Here is a 14,239-nt window from a genome sequence, read left to right as displayed (position 1 = left end):
GGAACCCCATTTTGTTTTGTTCCTTTTATTTTCATAGTTTCTTTTCCCTGGTTTTAAGTTTCCTTATTTTTTCCCTCATCACACGGCCATTTTTAGGCCTTGACTTTGGCCGGGTTCTTCCCCTTTATTTTGCTGGTGCCTTTCTCCCTTTTTCAGGCACCATCTCTTTGTTTGATTTGATTTTTTCCAGAAATGGTATTCAGTATTGATGAGTCAGAGAAACTGAAACAAATCTCTGTAAACCTGGAAGATGTCATGGGGAAATTTGACAAATTGAAGTGTAGCAAATCACCTGAACTGGATAGTATACAACCCGGAGTACTGATAGAATTAAAAAGTGAAACTGCAGAGCTATTGTTAGTAATATGTAATTTATCCTTAAAATCAAGCGTGGTACCGGAAGATTGGAGGGTGGCCAATGTAACGCCGATTTTAAAAAAAGGTTCTAGAGGAGATCCGGGAAATTATAGACCGGGGAGTCTGACATCGGTGCCGGGGAAAAATGGTAGAGACTATTATTCATTTTTTATTTATTTTTTGTTACATTTGTACCCCGTGCTTTCCCACTCATGGCAGACTCAATGCGGCGGGCAATGGAGGGTTAAGTGACTTGCCCAGAGTCACAAGGAGCTGCCTGTGCCGGGAATTGAACTCGGTTCCTCAGTTCTCCAGGACTAAAGTCCACCACCCTAACCACTAGGCCACTCCTGCACTCTAAGAACAAATTTCAGAGCATATTCAAAAGCATGGATTAATGAGACAAAGTCAGCATGGATTTAGTGAAGGGAAATCTTGCCTCACCAATCTATTACATTTCTTTGAAGGGGTGAACAAGCATGTGGATAAAGGGGAGCCGGTTGATATTGTGTATCTGGATTTTCAGAAGGCATTTGACAAAGTACCTCATGAAAGACTCCAGAGGAAATTAGAGAGTCATGGGATAGGAGGTAGTGTCCTATTGTGGGTTAAAAACCGGTTAAAAGATAGAAAACAGAGAGTAGGGTTAAATGGTCAGTATTCTCAATGGAGAAGGGTAGTTAGTGGGGTTCCCCAGGGGTCTGTGCTGGGATCGCTGCTTTTTAACATATTTATAAATGACCCAGAGATGGGAGTAACTAGTGAGGTAATTAAATTTGCTGATAACACAAAGTTGTTCAAGGTCGTTAAATCGCGGGAGGATTGTGAAAAATTACACCTTACAACCTTACGAGACTGGATGTCTAAATGGCAGGTGACGTTTAATGTGAGCAAGTGCAAAGTGATGCATGTGGGAAAGAGGAACTCGAATTATAGCTACGTCATGCAAGGTTCCACTTTAGGAGTCACAGACCAAGAAACGGATCTAGGTGTCGTCGTTGATGATACGTTGAAACCTTTTGCTCAGTGTGCTGCTGCGGTGGCTAAGAAAGCAAATAGAATGTTAGGGATTATTAGGAAAGGAATGGAAAACAAAAATGTATTTATGTATTTATTTATTTAGATCATTTATACCCTGCTTTTTGCCACGTAAAGCATGCCCCAGAGCGGCTTACAATGAACTAATGAAAGCAATTACAATGAGGATGTTATAATGCCTTTGTATTGCTCCATGGTGCGACCGCATCTTGAATATTGTGTTCAATTCTGGTCGCCGCATCTCAAAAAAGATATAGTGGAATTAGAAAAGGTACAGAGAAGGGTGACAAAAATGATAAAGGGGATGGGACGACTTCCCTATGAGGAAAGGCTAAAGCGTCTAAGGCTCTTCAGCTTGGAGAAAAGGCGGCTGAGGGGAGATATGATAGAGGTCTATAAAATAATGAGTGGAGTTGAACGGGTAGACGTGAAGCTACAAAGTAGTAAATTTAAAACAAATTGGAGAAAAATTTTCTTCACTCGACGTGTAATTAAACTCTGGAATTCGTTGTCAGAGAATGTGGTAAAGGCCGTTAGCTTAGTGGAGTTTAAAAAAGGTTTGGACGGCTTCCTAAAGGAAAAGTTCATAGACCATTATTAAATGGACTTGGGGGGAAAATCCACTATTTCTGGGATAAGCAGTATAAAATGTTTTGAACTTTTTTGGGATCTTGCCAGGTATTTGTGACCTAGATTGGCCACTGTTGGAAACAGGATGCTGGGCTTGATGGACCTCTGGTCTTTCGCAGTATGGCAATACTTGTGTACTGGTACTAATTTACTAAATCCTGCAAACCCAACTGACTAGGTCTGCAGATGGTTGACAAGCATTATATGCAGGGGTTAGCTCTGTGGGGTGTGTATGTATGGGAAGAGGGAAACTGGCTCTGGGAATTTTGTCATATTTACATTCTGCAGGCTTCCTCCCCTTCCACCCACTTTGCCTCAGATTTCTGTCAGGGGTTCCTGAAACCTTACCAGCCCCCATCCACAGTCGTGTTCCATAGTGTGGTCCTCTGGTCAATTATCTTCATACAGTCCTAGAATTTAAAACCTAGAATCCTAGGCAGAGAGGAGTTTTTACATAGCAGATAATCAGAGAAGACCTAATTTGTCAGGGACTCCTTGAACCCAAGCGACTAGCCCAAGGGCCTCACAAGTAGGCCACAAATAGGGGCTTACTAAGGAGTGAACCCCCTGGGCTACACCCCCTTCAACAGTAAACCCACCAGCAACGAGCAGTCCTTTACTAACCAGTTCCTTTATTTCAGCAGCTGGGCTAGAAATGATATGATTGTGCAGATTGGCCCAAATGCTGAGCTGGTAGGGGGCTTGGGTAATGGGGGAAAGGAGAGAGCTTCTTAATGTTTCCCCCCTTGCCAGATAAGTCCCTTGCTGGATTTGCGCTGGGAGCGATGTACGAGTCTCTTTGTGTGTTAAGGTTGAGTACGAGACGAGGTGAATGGGTTTTCTGTGCCTCTGTGAGTCAAGCATACAGATGTTACTGTGCTGTGGGACTGGGTGTCACTTTTAGGCCTGTGTTTAGAGTGCTGCTTCTGTACTGTGGTCTCACAGTCTCTTCTCGTTGTGCAATAGGTGGAGTCTCATCCTTACCTTGTACAGAGTGAGCTGTTGGCTCACTGCCAAAAGCGGGGATTGGTTATGACTGCCTACAGCCCTTTGGGCTCCTCTGACCGTGCATGGAAACATCCGGAGGAGCCAACTCTCCTACAGGACCCCGACGTTCAGGCACTGGCTACACAATACGACAAGTCTCCTGCACAGATCCTGCTCAGGTAAGTGAACAGCAGGGGCTGCTCTTCTCAGGAAGAGTTTCTGCCAAATCACTTGGACTGGGGGGGGGGGGGGTGGTAAGCCTATAAAGAGGAGGGGGACAACAATAAGTGTGAATCTATTGTACACTCTGCTAATCCCAGCATGCGGTTCAAGGCAGTTCACAAAACAAGAGATTCAAAACAACATGAGGAATTACAAAACTTCAAAAAGTAAAGACATCCTAAAATTTATCAGATAGAAAAGTTTTTAGTTTGCTATGCAATTGCATATAATTCACCTCTAGTCGAATACACAAAGGCACAAAGGGAGTGCGTTCCAGATGGTAAGTGCCCGAAAAGGAAGCAGGGCCTCAAATTGGTGCTTTAGCCGTTCACCATTAAATACAGGAAGTTTTAGTAAAAGACTGTCATGCAAACGGGAGGAGTTGAAGAAAGAATCTGAAAAAGACTGAATAAACAATTCCAAAGTACTACCGTACAAAACATGAAAAATCATACAATCCACCATCTCTTCCCCCCTTTTAGCCCTGTCTGCCATTCTCTTTCATTAGCCCCTTCCCTCTCCCCAAGATATGGCATCTCTCTCTTCCCCCGCTTCTTGGCTCTCTCAAGCCCCTCCCCCCTTTGGCCCCCTCAAGCTCCCCGTGACTCTCTCAAGGCCTCTCTCAAGCCTCCCACAGCTCTCTCAAGGCTCCCTCCCCCCCACGGCTCTCTCAAGGTTTCCTCCTCCCCATGGGTCTCTCAAGGTTTCCTCCTCCCCATGGGTGTGTCAAGGCCCTGTACTCCCCCCACAGCTCTCAAGCACCTTCTCCTCCCCCTGCAGCTCTCAGGCCACCTCCCCCTTGTATCCACCTGTGGCTCGCTCTCCCCCCCCCCCCACTAAAGCATTTGTCTTCTCTGTCCTCCCCTCGTGGACTTGACTGTGGGTCTCCTCCTTCTCCACTTCCGGACCTGACCGTGGCCTACACTGGGCTTTTCCCTCTCACCCAGCTGCCCCTTCTGACACAACTTCTGTTTGCAGAAGAGGCAGGGCGGGCCTTTCAGAACGGCTGCCGCTGGCCTGCGAAGTTTCAAAAGGTACTGCGTTTGGGGGCGGGGTGGGAGCAAGTGATGCCAGCCAGCATGCGCTTAATCATGATTAAAGTGCAGCACCAAATACAATAAGATCAGTATAAACAATCACAAATTTATACAATGAAGAGATCAACTGAAAATCTTACAATAAAGCTGTTACAACCAATGCATTGCATTTTTCTGTGTTTTCTCATTTCTGCAGGTGGCAAGTGCAGCGAGGAGTTGTCACCGTTCCAAAGAGCATTACACCAGCTCGGATTCTGGAAAACCTGCAGGTGAGTGATTACCACATCTGCTCTCAGGCCTTGGTCACAATATCTTAAAAAATATATAGCAGAATTATAAAAAAAATTAAAACAAGAGCAACCAAAATGATACAGAAGATGGAACACCTCCTGTTTGAGGAAAGGCTAAAGAGACGGCTGAGGGGGGGATATGATTGAGGTCTATAAAATCCTGAGTGGTATAGATTGGTAAAAATGAATCGATTATTTATTTATTTTTACTTGTTCCAAAAGTACAGAGACCAGGTGACACTCAATAAAGTTACATGGAAATACTTTAAAAAGAACTGGAGGAAATATTTTTCACTCAGTGAATAAAGGTCTGGAACTCGTTGCCGGAGGATGTGGTAACAGAGGTTAGCGTATCTGGGTTTAAAAAAAGTTTTGGACAAGTTCCTGGAGGAAAAGTCCATAATCTGCTATTGAGACAGACGTAGGGAAGCAATTGGTTGCCCTGGCATTTGTAGCGTATGGAGTGTTGCTTCTGCCAGGTACTTGTGACCTGGCTTGGCCACTGTTTGGAAAACAGGATACTGGGCTAGATAGATCATTGGTCTGACACAGTATGGCTACTTTTATGTTCTATGAATGCGAGACTGAAAAGTTTACAAGAAGGCCGTAGAGTGAGACTTATGCTACTTATATTTGGCACAGCGCAGGAAAGCTTTACGCATGCGAAGCTGAGGAGAGAACCAAGGGGAGCGAAAAGGCTGCGCAGAGGAGTAGGCGAAAGAAGGGCATACTTGTCGAGAATACGAGAGCAGAGTTCAGCAATCCAATTGGAAAGGAAATAAGTGGGGAGCCGAGAGAGGTGGTGATGCATTCGAGAGAGGAGTCATTAAGGGAGTGAGTGACATAATGAGTGTGGGAAAGGGAGCAGCAAAGCGCCAGAAGTGGGAGACAGAAAATGAGTAATAAATGGTCCGTCCAAGGCAAGGAAAATGAGGAAGGGTGGATGGGAAGAGAGCAGTGGAAGAGGAGATTAGGTCGAGGGTATTACCTGTGAAATGGGTGGGGGAAGAAACATGTTGAAAAAGTCTAATGAAGGAGAAAAAAGAGTTGACTGTTTCAGATGGTGGGAGGTTGACGTCACTAAGAGGCAGATGCACTAAACGTTTTTCATCGTTAAATGAGCCCTCAGGGAAGAATTTCCTATCCTTTCCATGCACTTAAGCCTATTTTCCGACGACAGTAGCAGCTAACGAAAACGGAATGGAGATGAGCAATTAGTGTGAAAACCCCATTGAAACGACATGCACTAACCTTTTCCGATTGCCTTTACGCAGGAAAAAGGCAGGAAAACTAACGAGAGGTCTGGACCTCTCGTTAGGACAGCTCCGTGGCAGGAAAAAGTGCTAAGTGAAAAAATAAACAAACTTTGAGCCAATCCCAGCGCATTAGCAGAGCTAAAAGCGCTGTGATTGGTCCAAAGGACCTCAGAAAACACATAAAAAAATAAAAATAAAAAAAGGATCGGGAGGGGGCAAGGGCGCTCATCAGGAGCGTCCTGTACGGATGGCCTTGCCCCCCCCCCCCCGCTGCTCCCCACTTTCCGCCGCTCCCCCACCCCGAAAAAGCAAAATTCAAACAGCCCCTGCCCCCCTCCCTTCCTCACTACTCTCTCACCTCAGCTCCGCCTCCCGACATCCTCCGCCCTGTGCACCACCCCCTTTTGGGGTCGTCGCCGCCATTCCCCTCCTCCATCGGGCCCCCCTCCCTCTTACCGGGCCCGTGCAGCGCCTCTCTCCTCTGTCCGAAGGCGCTGCACGGGCAAGAAGAAAGCTGATGCCTGCCTTCGGTCGCGCGTCTTTCTCCTGCTGCGCCCGCCCCTGTCTGACGTCAGTAACCTACATAGGTTACTTTCTCCTGCTGCGCCCGCCCCTGTCTGACGTCAGTAACCTACGTAGGTTACTTTCTCCTGCTGCGCCCGCCCCTGTCTGACGTCAGTAACCTACGTAGGTTACTGACGTCAGACAGGGGCGGGCCCAGGAGGAGAAAGACGCTCTATCGAAGCTAGGCGAAGGCAGGCATCAGCTGATTCAGCTTTCTTCTTGCCCGTGCAGCGCCTTCGGACAGAGGAGAGAGGCGCTGCACGGGTCCGGTAAGAGGAAGGGGGGCCCGATGGAGGAGGGGAATGGCGGCGACGACCCCAAAAGGGGGCGGGGCACGGACGGAGGATGTCAGGAGGCGGAGCTGAGGTGAGAGAGTAGTGAGGAAGGGAGGGGGGCAGGGGCTTCTAGAAGTTTGCTTTTTCGGGGTGGGGGGAGCGGCGGAAAGTGGGGAGGGGGCAGGGGCTGCTAGAATTTTGCTTTTTCGGGGTGGGGGGAGCGGCGGAAAGTGGGGAGCAGCGAGGGGGGGGGGCAAGGCCGTCTGTACAGGACGCTCCTGATGAGCGCCCTTGCCCCCTCCCGACCCTTTTTTTTATTTTTGTTTTTATTTGGGAGCCATGTGCTTGCGATTTGACTGTGTTTTGACTGTTTGTGGCATGCGCAGAGCAGCTAACATAACGCTTGGCTGCTCTGCGCATGATTTGGGGGCCGATTAACGATGTGTATTGTGATTCTTTGATACATTGTACGTTTCACTACCGATCTCAGCATGTGTGACTTTTTTTTTTGGTGCATTTTTCGTTATTTTAAAATCGTTAGGGACTTTAACGATTTAGATTTTTTTTACGTTTGGTTGCTGCATCTGCCTCTAAGTTGTAAGAGGTGTGGAGAAAAGGGTAGTGCATTTAGCAGGGAATGCAAGAAGCTTATCCATGGAGTTGGCGTGGGGGTGGGGTTGAGGTGATAAAGAAGGGATAAGTGGAAATATGTGGAAGGGAGAGAGAAGCAGAGAATAAGAGCTTCTGAAACCAGAGAGATATAAATGAACAATGGTTGACCGGAAGGGAAGAAGACCACCATGGTAGATAGGACGGGGAGTGTGAATGGAGAAAACGTTTGGCGGGCAGGAGTGTAGTAGAGTGGCCATATTACCAGAATGTAGCTGGATCTCGGAGACACAGAGAACGTCAAGAGAGCGCTCTGAAATGAGGTTGGAGACCAGGTGGGCTTTGTGTTGTATTGAGTGAACATTGAGAAGTCCAACATGTAAAGGGGCAAGAGTGAAAGTGCCAGAGGGCAGCTGTGGGGAAGAAATTGGTCGGAGAGGGCGGGGGTGAAAGTCACATAGGGAATGAGGGCAGGTAAGAAGATCATATCTAGGGACTCAGCTTTGGCTGTGTTTCATGACGTGCTTTCACTATTTCTTGGCCAAGGGTAGCCTGTTTTGTAGGAGAGTCCAACAAGCTCTTCCCAAAAACTGTAATGTATGGCAGTGGGACCTGGGTATCCAAAGATTCTCAGGTTCAGTCTGGGATCACGATTCTTCTAAAACTCTGTTCTCTCTGGAGCCAGGCCACCATTTGTCAAAGTTTAGACAATTTCCTTCTTTAATCCTCTAGTGCAATGCTCCTCAACCCAGTCCTTGGGGCACTCAGCCAGTCAAGGTTTCAGGATATCCACAGTGAATATATATGAGATAAATTTGCATGCATTGTCACCTTTTATATACAAATCTCTATCTCATGCTTATTTATTGTGGATATCCTGAAACCCTGAGTAGCTGGGCGTGCCCAGAGCTGCTTCTTGCCCTTCCACCTGCTCCAGCTGAGCTGTCACTCCCTTTGAATGTTTTCTCAAAATTTCCAATCGCTCTTGCCACTCTGTTTTAGACTCGTGAACCTCCCATGGTATCATAGTGAGGTCTGGTTCCTTTTTTTCTCCCCTGCTCCCTTCATGTGTCTGCTGGGCACCAATTCAGCCACCGCCATCTTGACTGGGATAAAGCTTCAGGGTTTGCATTTGTGTCACCTTGTCAGCATACTTCTGCATATTAAATCTACAGGTTTTCCCAATCGGGGACTTAATACGGCCAGTCCACTCTGTTTCACTCTGTGCCAGAAGTCTGTTTTTTTAAAACCGGCCTCAGACGAGCTTCTCTGTTCACCGAAAAATCAACACTTTTTTTCTCTGAATACAATAAAGCACATCAAATACAAGGAGATAGGGATCTCATCAGTAAGCTCAGTTACCTAAAAATAATCCTTGTTTCTGTTGCCCAAAGCAAAAAAAATGAGAAGAGAGAAAGAAAAACAAGAATGATAAAGTACTGATAGTCCGAAAGTTAACCAATTTACACGCATCCCCCCACGTATCCCAGTAGGAGTCCAGATAACATTGAATATCTGTGTTTTTCTGCTTCAAAAGCTACATCGGTGGTTTTCATTTGTGACTAGCTCAAAAACTTGTGTTCAGCAGGTATTTATGCCTTCTTGTGCTGCTTTGTTCACAGATACTTTCAGTGTGTTTTCTTGGTTTCCTCAGGTGTTTGATTTCAGCTTGACGGAAGAACAGATGAAACAGATGTGCAGCCTGAATAAGAAGTGGCGTTACATAGTTCCAATGATAACGGTAACATAGTAAATGACGACAGATAAAGACCAGTACAGTCCATCCAGTATGCCCAACAAGTCTGCTCTGGGACCTTGCCGCAGTGAGCAATAGCACTCGTCCCCTTTCTCCCCCCACCTCAAAAATACCGTCTCCAATAGACCTGGATTAAGGTATAGGCAAACTAGGCCAGACAGGAGAAAGTAGAGGCTGGCCAAAAGACGAACCACCAGAGGAGATGTTGTCACGTCTGTGGCCGTGACCCCTCCAGACTCACCGTGTTTCCGGCGGTCAGCTTCTGAGCTGGCTTCTGTCTGTTCTTTGTGTGTTAGTTCTGTCTCTGTCTTTGTGTGCTGGCTGCATTAGATTGTCTGTGTACTGTCATCCGTTCCAGATTTCAGTACAGTCCGGTCCAGATCTTCCGGGCTGCCAGACTTGCTTGGCTTGTTTGAGCCTGCACAGCACCAGTAGTTTCCTGGTGATTGCTGCAGCTTGAGCCTCAGCTGCTGCTGGGCTTATTAGCTAGTTTGAAACCTTTCTGCTTTGCCTTTGCATTGCGTCTAAGGTCCCTGGTATGTTGTTGCTTTTTGATCTTCTGCCTAGTCTGGTTTCTTGTTTTAGTTTCTTGTCTGATTCTGCTGTTTGTCCTGACCCAGCTTGTTTCCTGGTTTTCTCTACTGCCTGCCCAGACCCGGCTTGTCCTTTGGTTTACTCTTCTGTTTTGTGTCTAGTCCTTGTCTGTTTGTGTCTTTAGTGGCTGTTCTGCAACTTTCAGTCCTGCCCGTTAGCTTTCCCTTCCCCTCTGACCCTCAGTCCTGGTTCAGCCTAGTGGGTATCCAGTCCTGCCTTGTCCAGTAAGTCCTGCCGGCCACCTGCAGCCAGGAGCTCAACTCATGGTGAAAAGTGGCCAAGTGCAGGTGACGTTTAAGGGTCCCTGCACTGCTTTAGTCCTGCCTGTTTGCCTCTGCTGCAACTCCAGTCCGGAGTTCCAGTCCTGTTCTGCCTAGTCTCCGGTGTGGGGTGGTTTTGCCTGCCACTGCTGCTCCTTGGCAGTGGCCCAAGGGCTCACAACCCAGTGTCCTGCTTGGAAAACGTGACAGATGTTGCTTAATCACACTTTATTCAGGGCACCGGTAGAAGGAGTCGACATCGGCCGTGTTTTGGTGGAGAAACCCGCCTGCGTCAGGGGTCACAGGTCAAACTCTCTGTAGGCAAGAGAGGTGCAGAAATGCTTGTAAATCACAAGGAAAGCACTTGTAGTCAGATGTCGGCTCCTCCTACCGGTGCTCTGAATAAAGTGTGATTAAGCAACATCTCCTGTGATGGTTTGTTTTTTTGGCCAGCCTCTACTTTCTCCTGTCTGGGATATCTTCTCAGAGACAAATTAGGCACAAGCCTTTGGCCATCAGGGGAGTCCTATCAGATGTGGTGCCATGGACTCAGGAGGCTAAGACAGCAATATGTCTGGATAGTGTCAGTTAATTTAGAAATCTGTAGAATCCCATCTCAAAGCCAGAATGAATGGCTCTCCAGTACTCCTTCAGTGCAAGCTTTCACTCTCCCTTCCCTCTCACCCCCCCCCCCCCCACCAGCAATGCAAGAACTTTACATGATGGTGTGCAGATATGGTGGGGCATGGCTTTTACTAATCAGCAGATGAGTTGAACGCCCACTCAGCAGCCAGGCTCACCATTCATGCAGCTGGCGGGAGTCCCCAAGCCCCACTAGCTGAAGGCAGCAGTAGTAGCTAAACATCATCTCATCTGACAGCACCAATGCAGAACATTTTTTTCAAGAGCCATCAGTCTTGTAGAAGAGCGTTAACAAGCCAACTAAGCATGTTGAGTTTGAAACATACTCGGAGTTCACACAAGAAATCAAGAGACTAGAGAGAGGGGGCTGGGGTGGGGGTGCAGCGTGTCTGTAATGTGAACTTGGCTGGGGTTGTAGTAGGGAGGGGAACTGCAGAGAACATGCGTTACAGATAAGCGACTTACCAGTCAATATTCAGCCGTCAGTGGTTTTTTAAATACTGACTGCTGTGGGAAGAATTAGGCCCTGATATTCAATGCCAGGTCATGTCTGGATACAGCACTGAATATCGGAGTCTGACTGGACTGAAAATAGCCACCGGGACTTATGTGGGTCCTAGCCAATATGGGTCCCAACTGTATATTGGCCAGGACCTGCATAAATGGAAACAACACATTCCCCCCCCCCCCCCATTTCCTGAACCTGTCACCAACAGAATCCCCTGCCGAGACCCAGTCAAACCCCCTTGATCACCAGCTGAATCCCCTCCTACCTCTGTCCTGAGACCCAGTGGTCCATGGGGCAGGAGCTAACCACACTTGCTCTTGCCCCTTGCGGTTCCTCAACTGAAATGGCCACTACGACCTCTAGTGGTAGTCTCACAGTACTACATAGGCTATCCTTAGTTGAGCCACTGACATAGCCATGGCTTTAACATTAAGAGCCTTGACGTATTCTTCAAGAATTGGACCAACCTGGGCCTAACAGGAAGACGTGCAATGTAGTATGTTTGGTTACGCTAATCCCAGTTCTGTTAGGCTCAAAGGAAACAGAGTTTGGTGGACCTTTATATGAATTTTAGTCTACTGCAGGCAGAAAGTGATCGCTCTCTTAAATTCTAAACTGCACGGCTTGTTCATCTTTAAAAAATTTTTGGCCTAGGAAATCATTTTGGGAGAAAAACTAATTGGTTACTATTAGGGGTGGGCAACGATTAAAATATTTTAATTGCAATTAATCACGCAATTAAACCGTTTTATTGCACGATTAAAACAGCATTAATTTTGGACCATAAATTGTAATTCCAACAAAATACAATACTGAAACTGAAGTGAAAATCCATATGACACTTTTTTATAACCTCATCACACCACCATCCTCTGGTTTAGGAACTTTAATATTTGATGGGATGGAGGATGGGGACTGGGGTTGTACTGAGAGAGAAGGAGGGAGGGAAATGAAGGGAGAAAGGTGTGGTTGTAGCTGTGCTGGGAGATTGGGGGTGGGGGGAAGTTGAAACAAAAAAGTGAGGAGAATGGATGAGGATACCAACTGTTTTATATTTATTCACTTAAAAAATTATATGTACATAACAGCGACCCGACACGGCCGTGTTTCGGCACAATGGCCTGCTTCAGGGGTCTTTATAACCTTGAATGATGTAGTTTAGAATATATGTTCCAAGGGAAATAACAGGAAACAAATCTCTCTGGTCTCCTCTCTTCAAAATAATATATATAAGATATATATATTTTTTTAAAAACGAGCATCTAAATACTCCTTTCCTAAGAGTTATCGGCAAATTGTGAAAATGCCAGGATCTTCAGGGAAAGACTTTTTGGATACAGTTCAGGCATAAGTAGTGTACTGCACTGTTTCCCAAGTTGGTCCTGAAGTACCCTCTTGCCAGTCAGATTTGCATACAATGGGAGGCAGTGTATGCAGAACAATCTCATACATTTTCATTGTGGATATCCTGAAATCCTGACTGGCAAGGGGGTACTCCTGGACCCACTTGGTAAACACTTGGTGTACTGTAACCAAAAAGTCTTTCTTTCCCTGAAGGTCCTGGCACTTCTCTCCCCCCTCCCCAGCCATAATCCTCTCCTTCTCTCTCTCCCAGTACAGGCCCAGCCTCCACCCTCCCTCCCATCATAGCTCCAGCCCTTTGCCTCTCTCCAAACAAAGCTCCAGCACTCTCCCTCCCTCCCAAAACAGCTCTAGCAGTCTCTCTCCCTCCCAGCACATCTTCATCCTCCCCACGCTGCCAGGATGACTTTTCGCTTTCTCACAGAGAACAAGGTTGGAAAACAATTTTTATTATGCAGAATTAATGTAGGTTATTTAATATGCAAATTAATTAAAATGTATTCAACTGTACCACAGAATTTGAACGGGATTTCAGAAGCTTCGCTGCAGGAAACTAGGGGCTGTGATTATTAGAGGCTTGTGAAGAAATAATCCTCCTGTAGGGTTGCACAGAATGCCAGACTGTTAAATTTGGTACAGAAACGATGCAGCTTTATCAAGATTTCCTTCTTTTATTCCAGGTGCAAGGAAAATCCGTACCGAGAGATGCTGGTCACCCTTATTATCCCTTCAATGATCCGTATTAATGTTGTGGATTAGCAGTGTCATACCATTTCCCAGAATAAAGTGCCTTTTGTTTAGACTCGGCTTCTCTCTTGTGTCTCTGTCCTGTAACATACATAGTAGCATGGTAGATGGCGGCAGAGAAAGACCTGTACGGTCCATCCATGGTTTGAGGAAATTGGAGCAGTATGGAAGTAACCCCGTGGTGCTCTTTTTTTTTAAAAATCTTTATATTAACAGCAAAAAGGCCAACAACTACAGCAAATCAAAAAAGGCTCAATAACAAAAGTAGGCAGGGTCCATCTAGTCTGCCCAACAAGATAAACTCATAGCATAAGGTATGATGTGATACTACATACAGTGGGGGAAATAAGTATTTGATCCCTTGCTGATTTTGTAAGTTTGCCCACTGACAAAGACATGAGCAGCCCATAATTGAAGGGTAGGTTATTGGTAACAGTGAGAGATAGCACATCACAAATTAAATCCGGAAAATCACATTGTGGAAAGTATATGAATTTATTTGCATTCTGCAGAGGGAAATAAGTATTTGATCCCCCACCAACCAGTAAGAGATCTGGCCCCTACAGACCAGGTAGATGCTCCAAATCAACTCGTTACCTGCATGACAGACAGCTGTCGGCAATGGTCACCTGTATGAAAGACACCTGTCCACAGACTCAGTGAATCAGTCAGACTCTAACCTCTACAAAATGGCCAAGAGCAAGGAGCTGTCTAAGGATGTCAGGGACAAGATCATACACCTGCACAAGGCTGGAATGGGCTACAAAACCATCAGTAAGACGCTGGGCGAGAAGGAGACAACTGTTGGTGCCATAGTAAGAAAATGGAAGAAGTACAAAATGACTGTCAATCGACAAAGATCTGGGGCTCCACGCAAAATCTCACCTCGTGGGGTATCCTTGATCATGAGGAAGGTTAGAAATCAGCCTACAACTACAAGGGGGGAACTTGTCAATGATCTCAAGGCAGCTGGGACCACTGTCACCACGAAAACCATTGGTAACACATTACGACATAACGGATTGCAATCCTGCAGTGCCCGCAAGGTCCCCCTGCTCCAGAAGGCACATGTGACGGCCCGTCTGAAGTTTGCCAGTGAACACCT

At 46.4% G+C, this 14,239-nt stretch overlaps 1 protein-coding gene across 9 annotated transcripts in view; it reads left to right on the top strand.

Moving 5' to 3' along the window:
* The window catches only part of LOC115471613 (aldo-keto reductase family 1 member A1-like), a 182,259-nt gene extending 169,066 nt beyond the window's left edge, over positions 1–13,193 (top strand). For all 9 annotated transcript variants that reach the window (XM_030205322.1, XM_030205320.1, XM_030205329.1 and 6 more), the window contains 4 exons: positions 2,992–3,191; positions 4,468–4,540; positions 8,920–9,006; positions 13,068–13,193. In XM_030205322.1, coding sequence (XP_030061182.1) covers positions 2,992–3,191; positions 4,468–4,540; positions 8,920–9,006; positions 13,068–13,133 — 426 coding nt within the window. In that variant the 3' untranslated portion in view covers positions 13,134–13,193. The remainder of the gene's footprint in view (positions 1–2,991; positions 3,192–4,467; positions 4,541–8,919; positions 9,007–13,067) is intronic.
* Positions 13,194–14,239: the final 1,046 nt, after the last annotated feature.

This window comes from Microcaecilia unicolor, chromosome 6 (assembly GCF_901765095.1).
Source record: "Microcaecilia unicolor chromosome 6, aMicUni1.1, whole genome shotgun sequence".
Taxonomy (NCBI): Eukaryota; Metazoa; Chordata; class Amphibia; order Gymnophiona; family Siphonopidae; genus Microcaecilia; species Microcaecilia unicolor.
The sequence above is the reverse complement of the archived record's forward strand: the minus strand, read 5'-3'. Positions and strand labels throughout refer to the sequence as shown.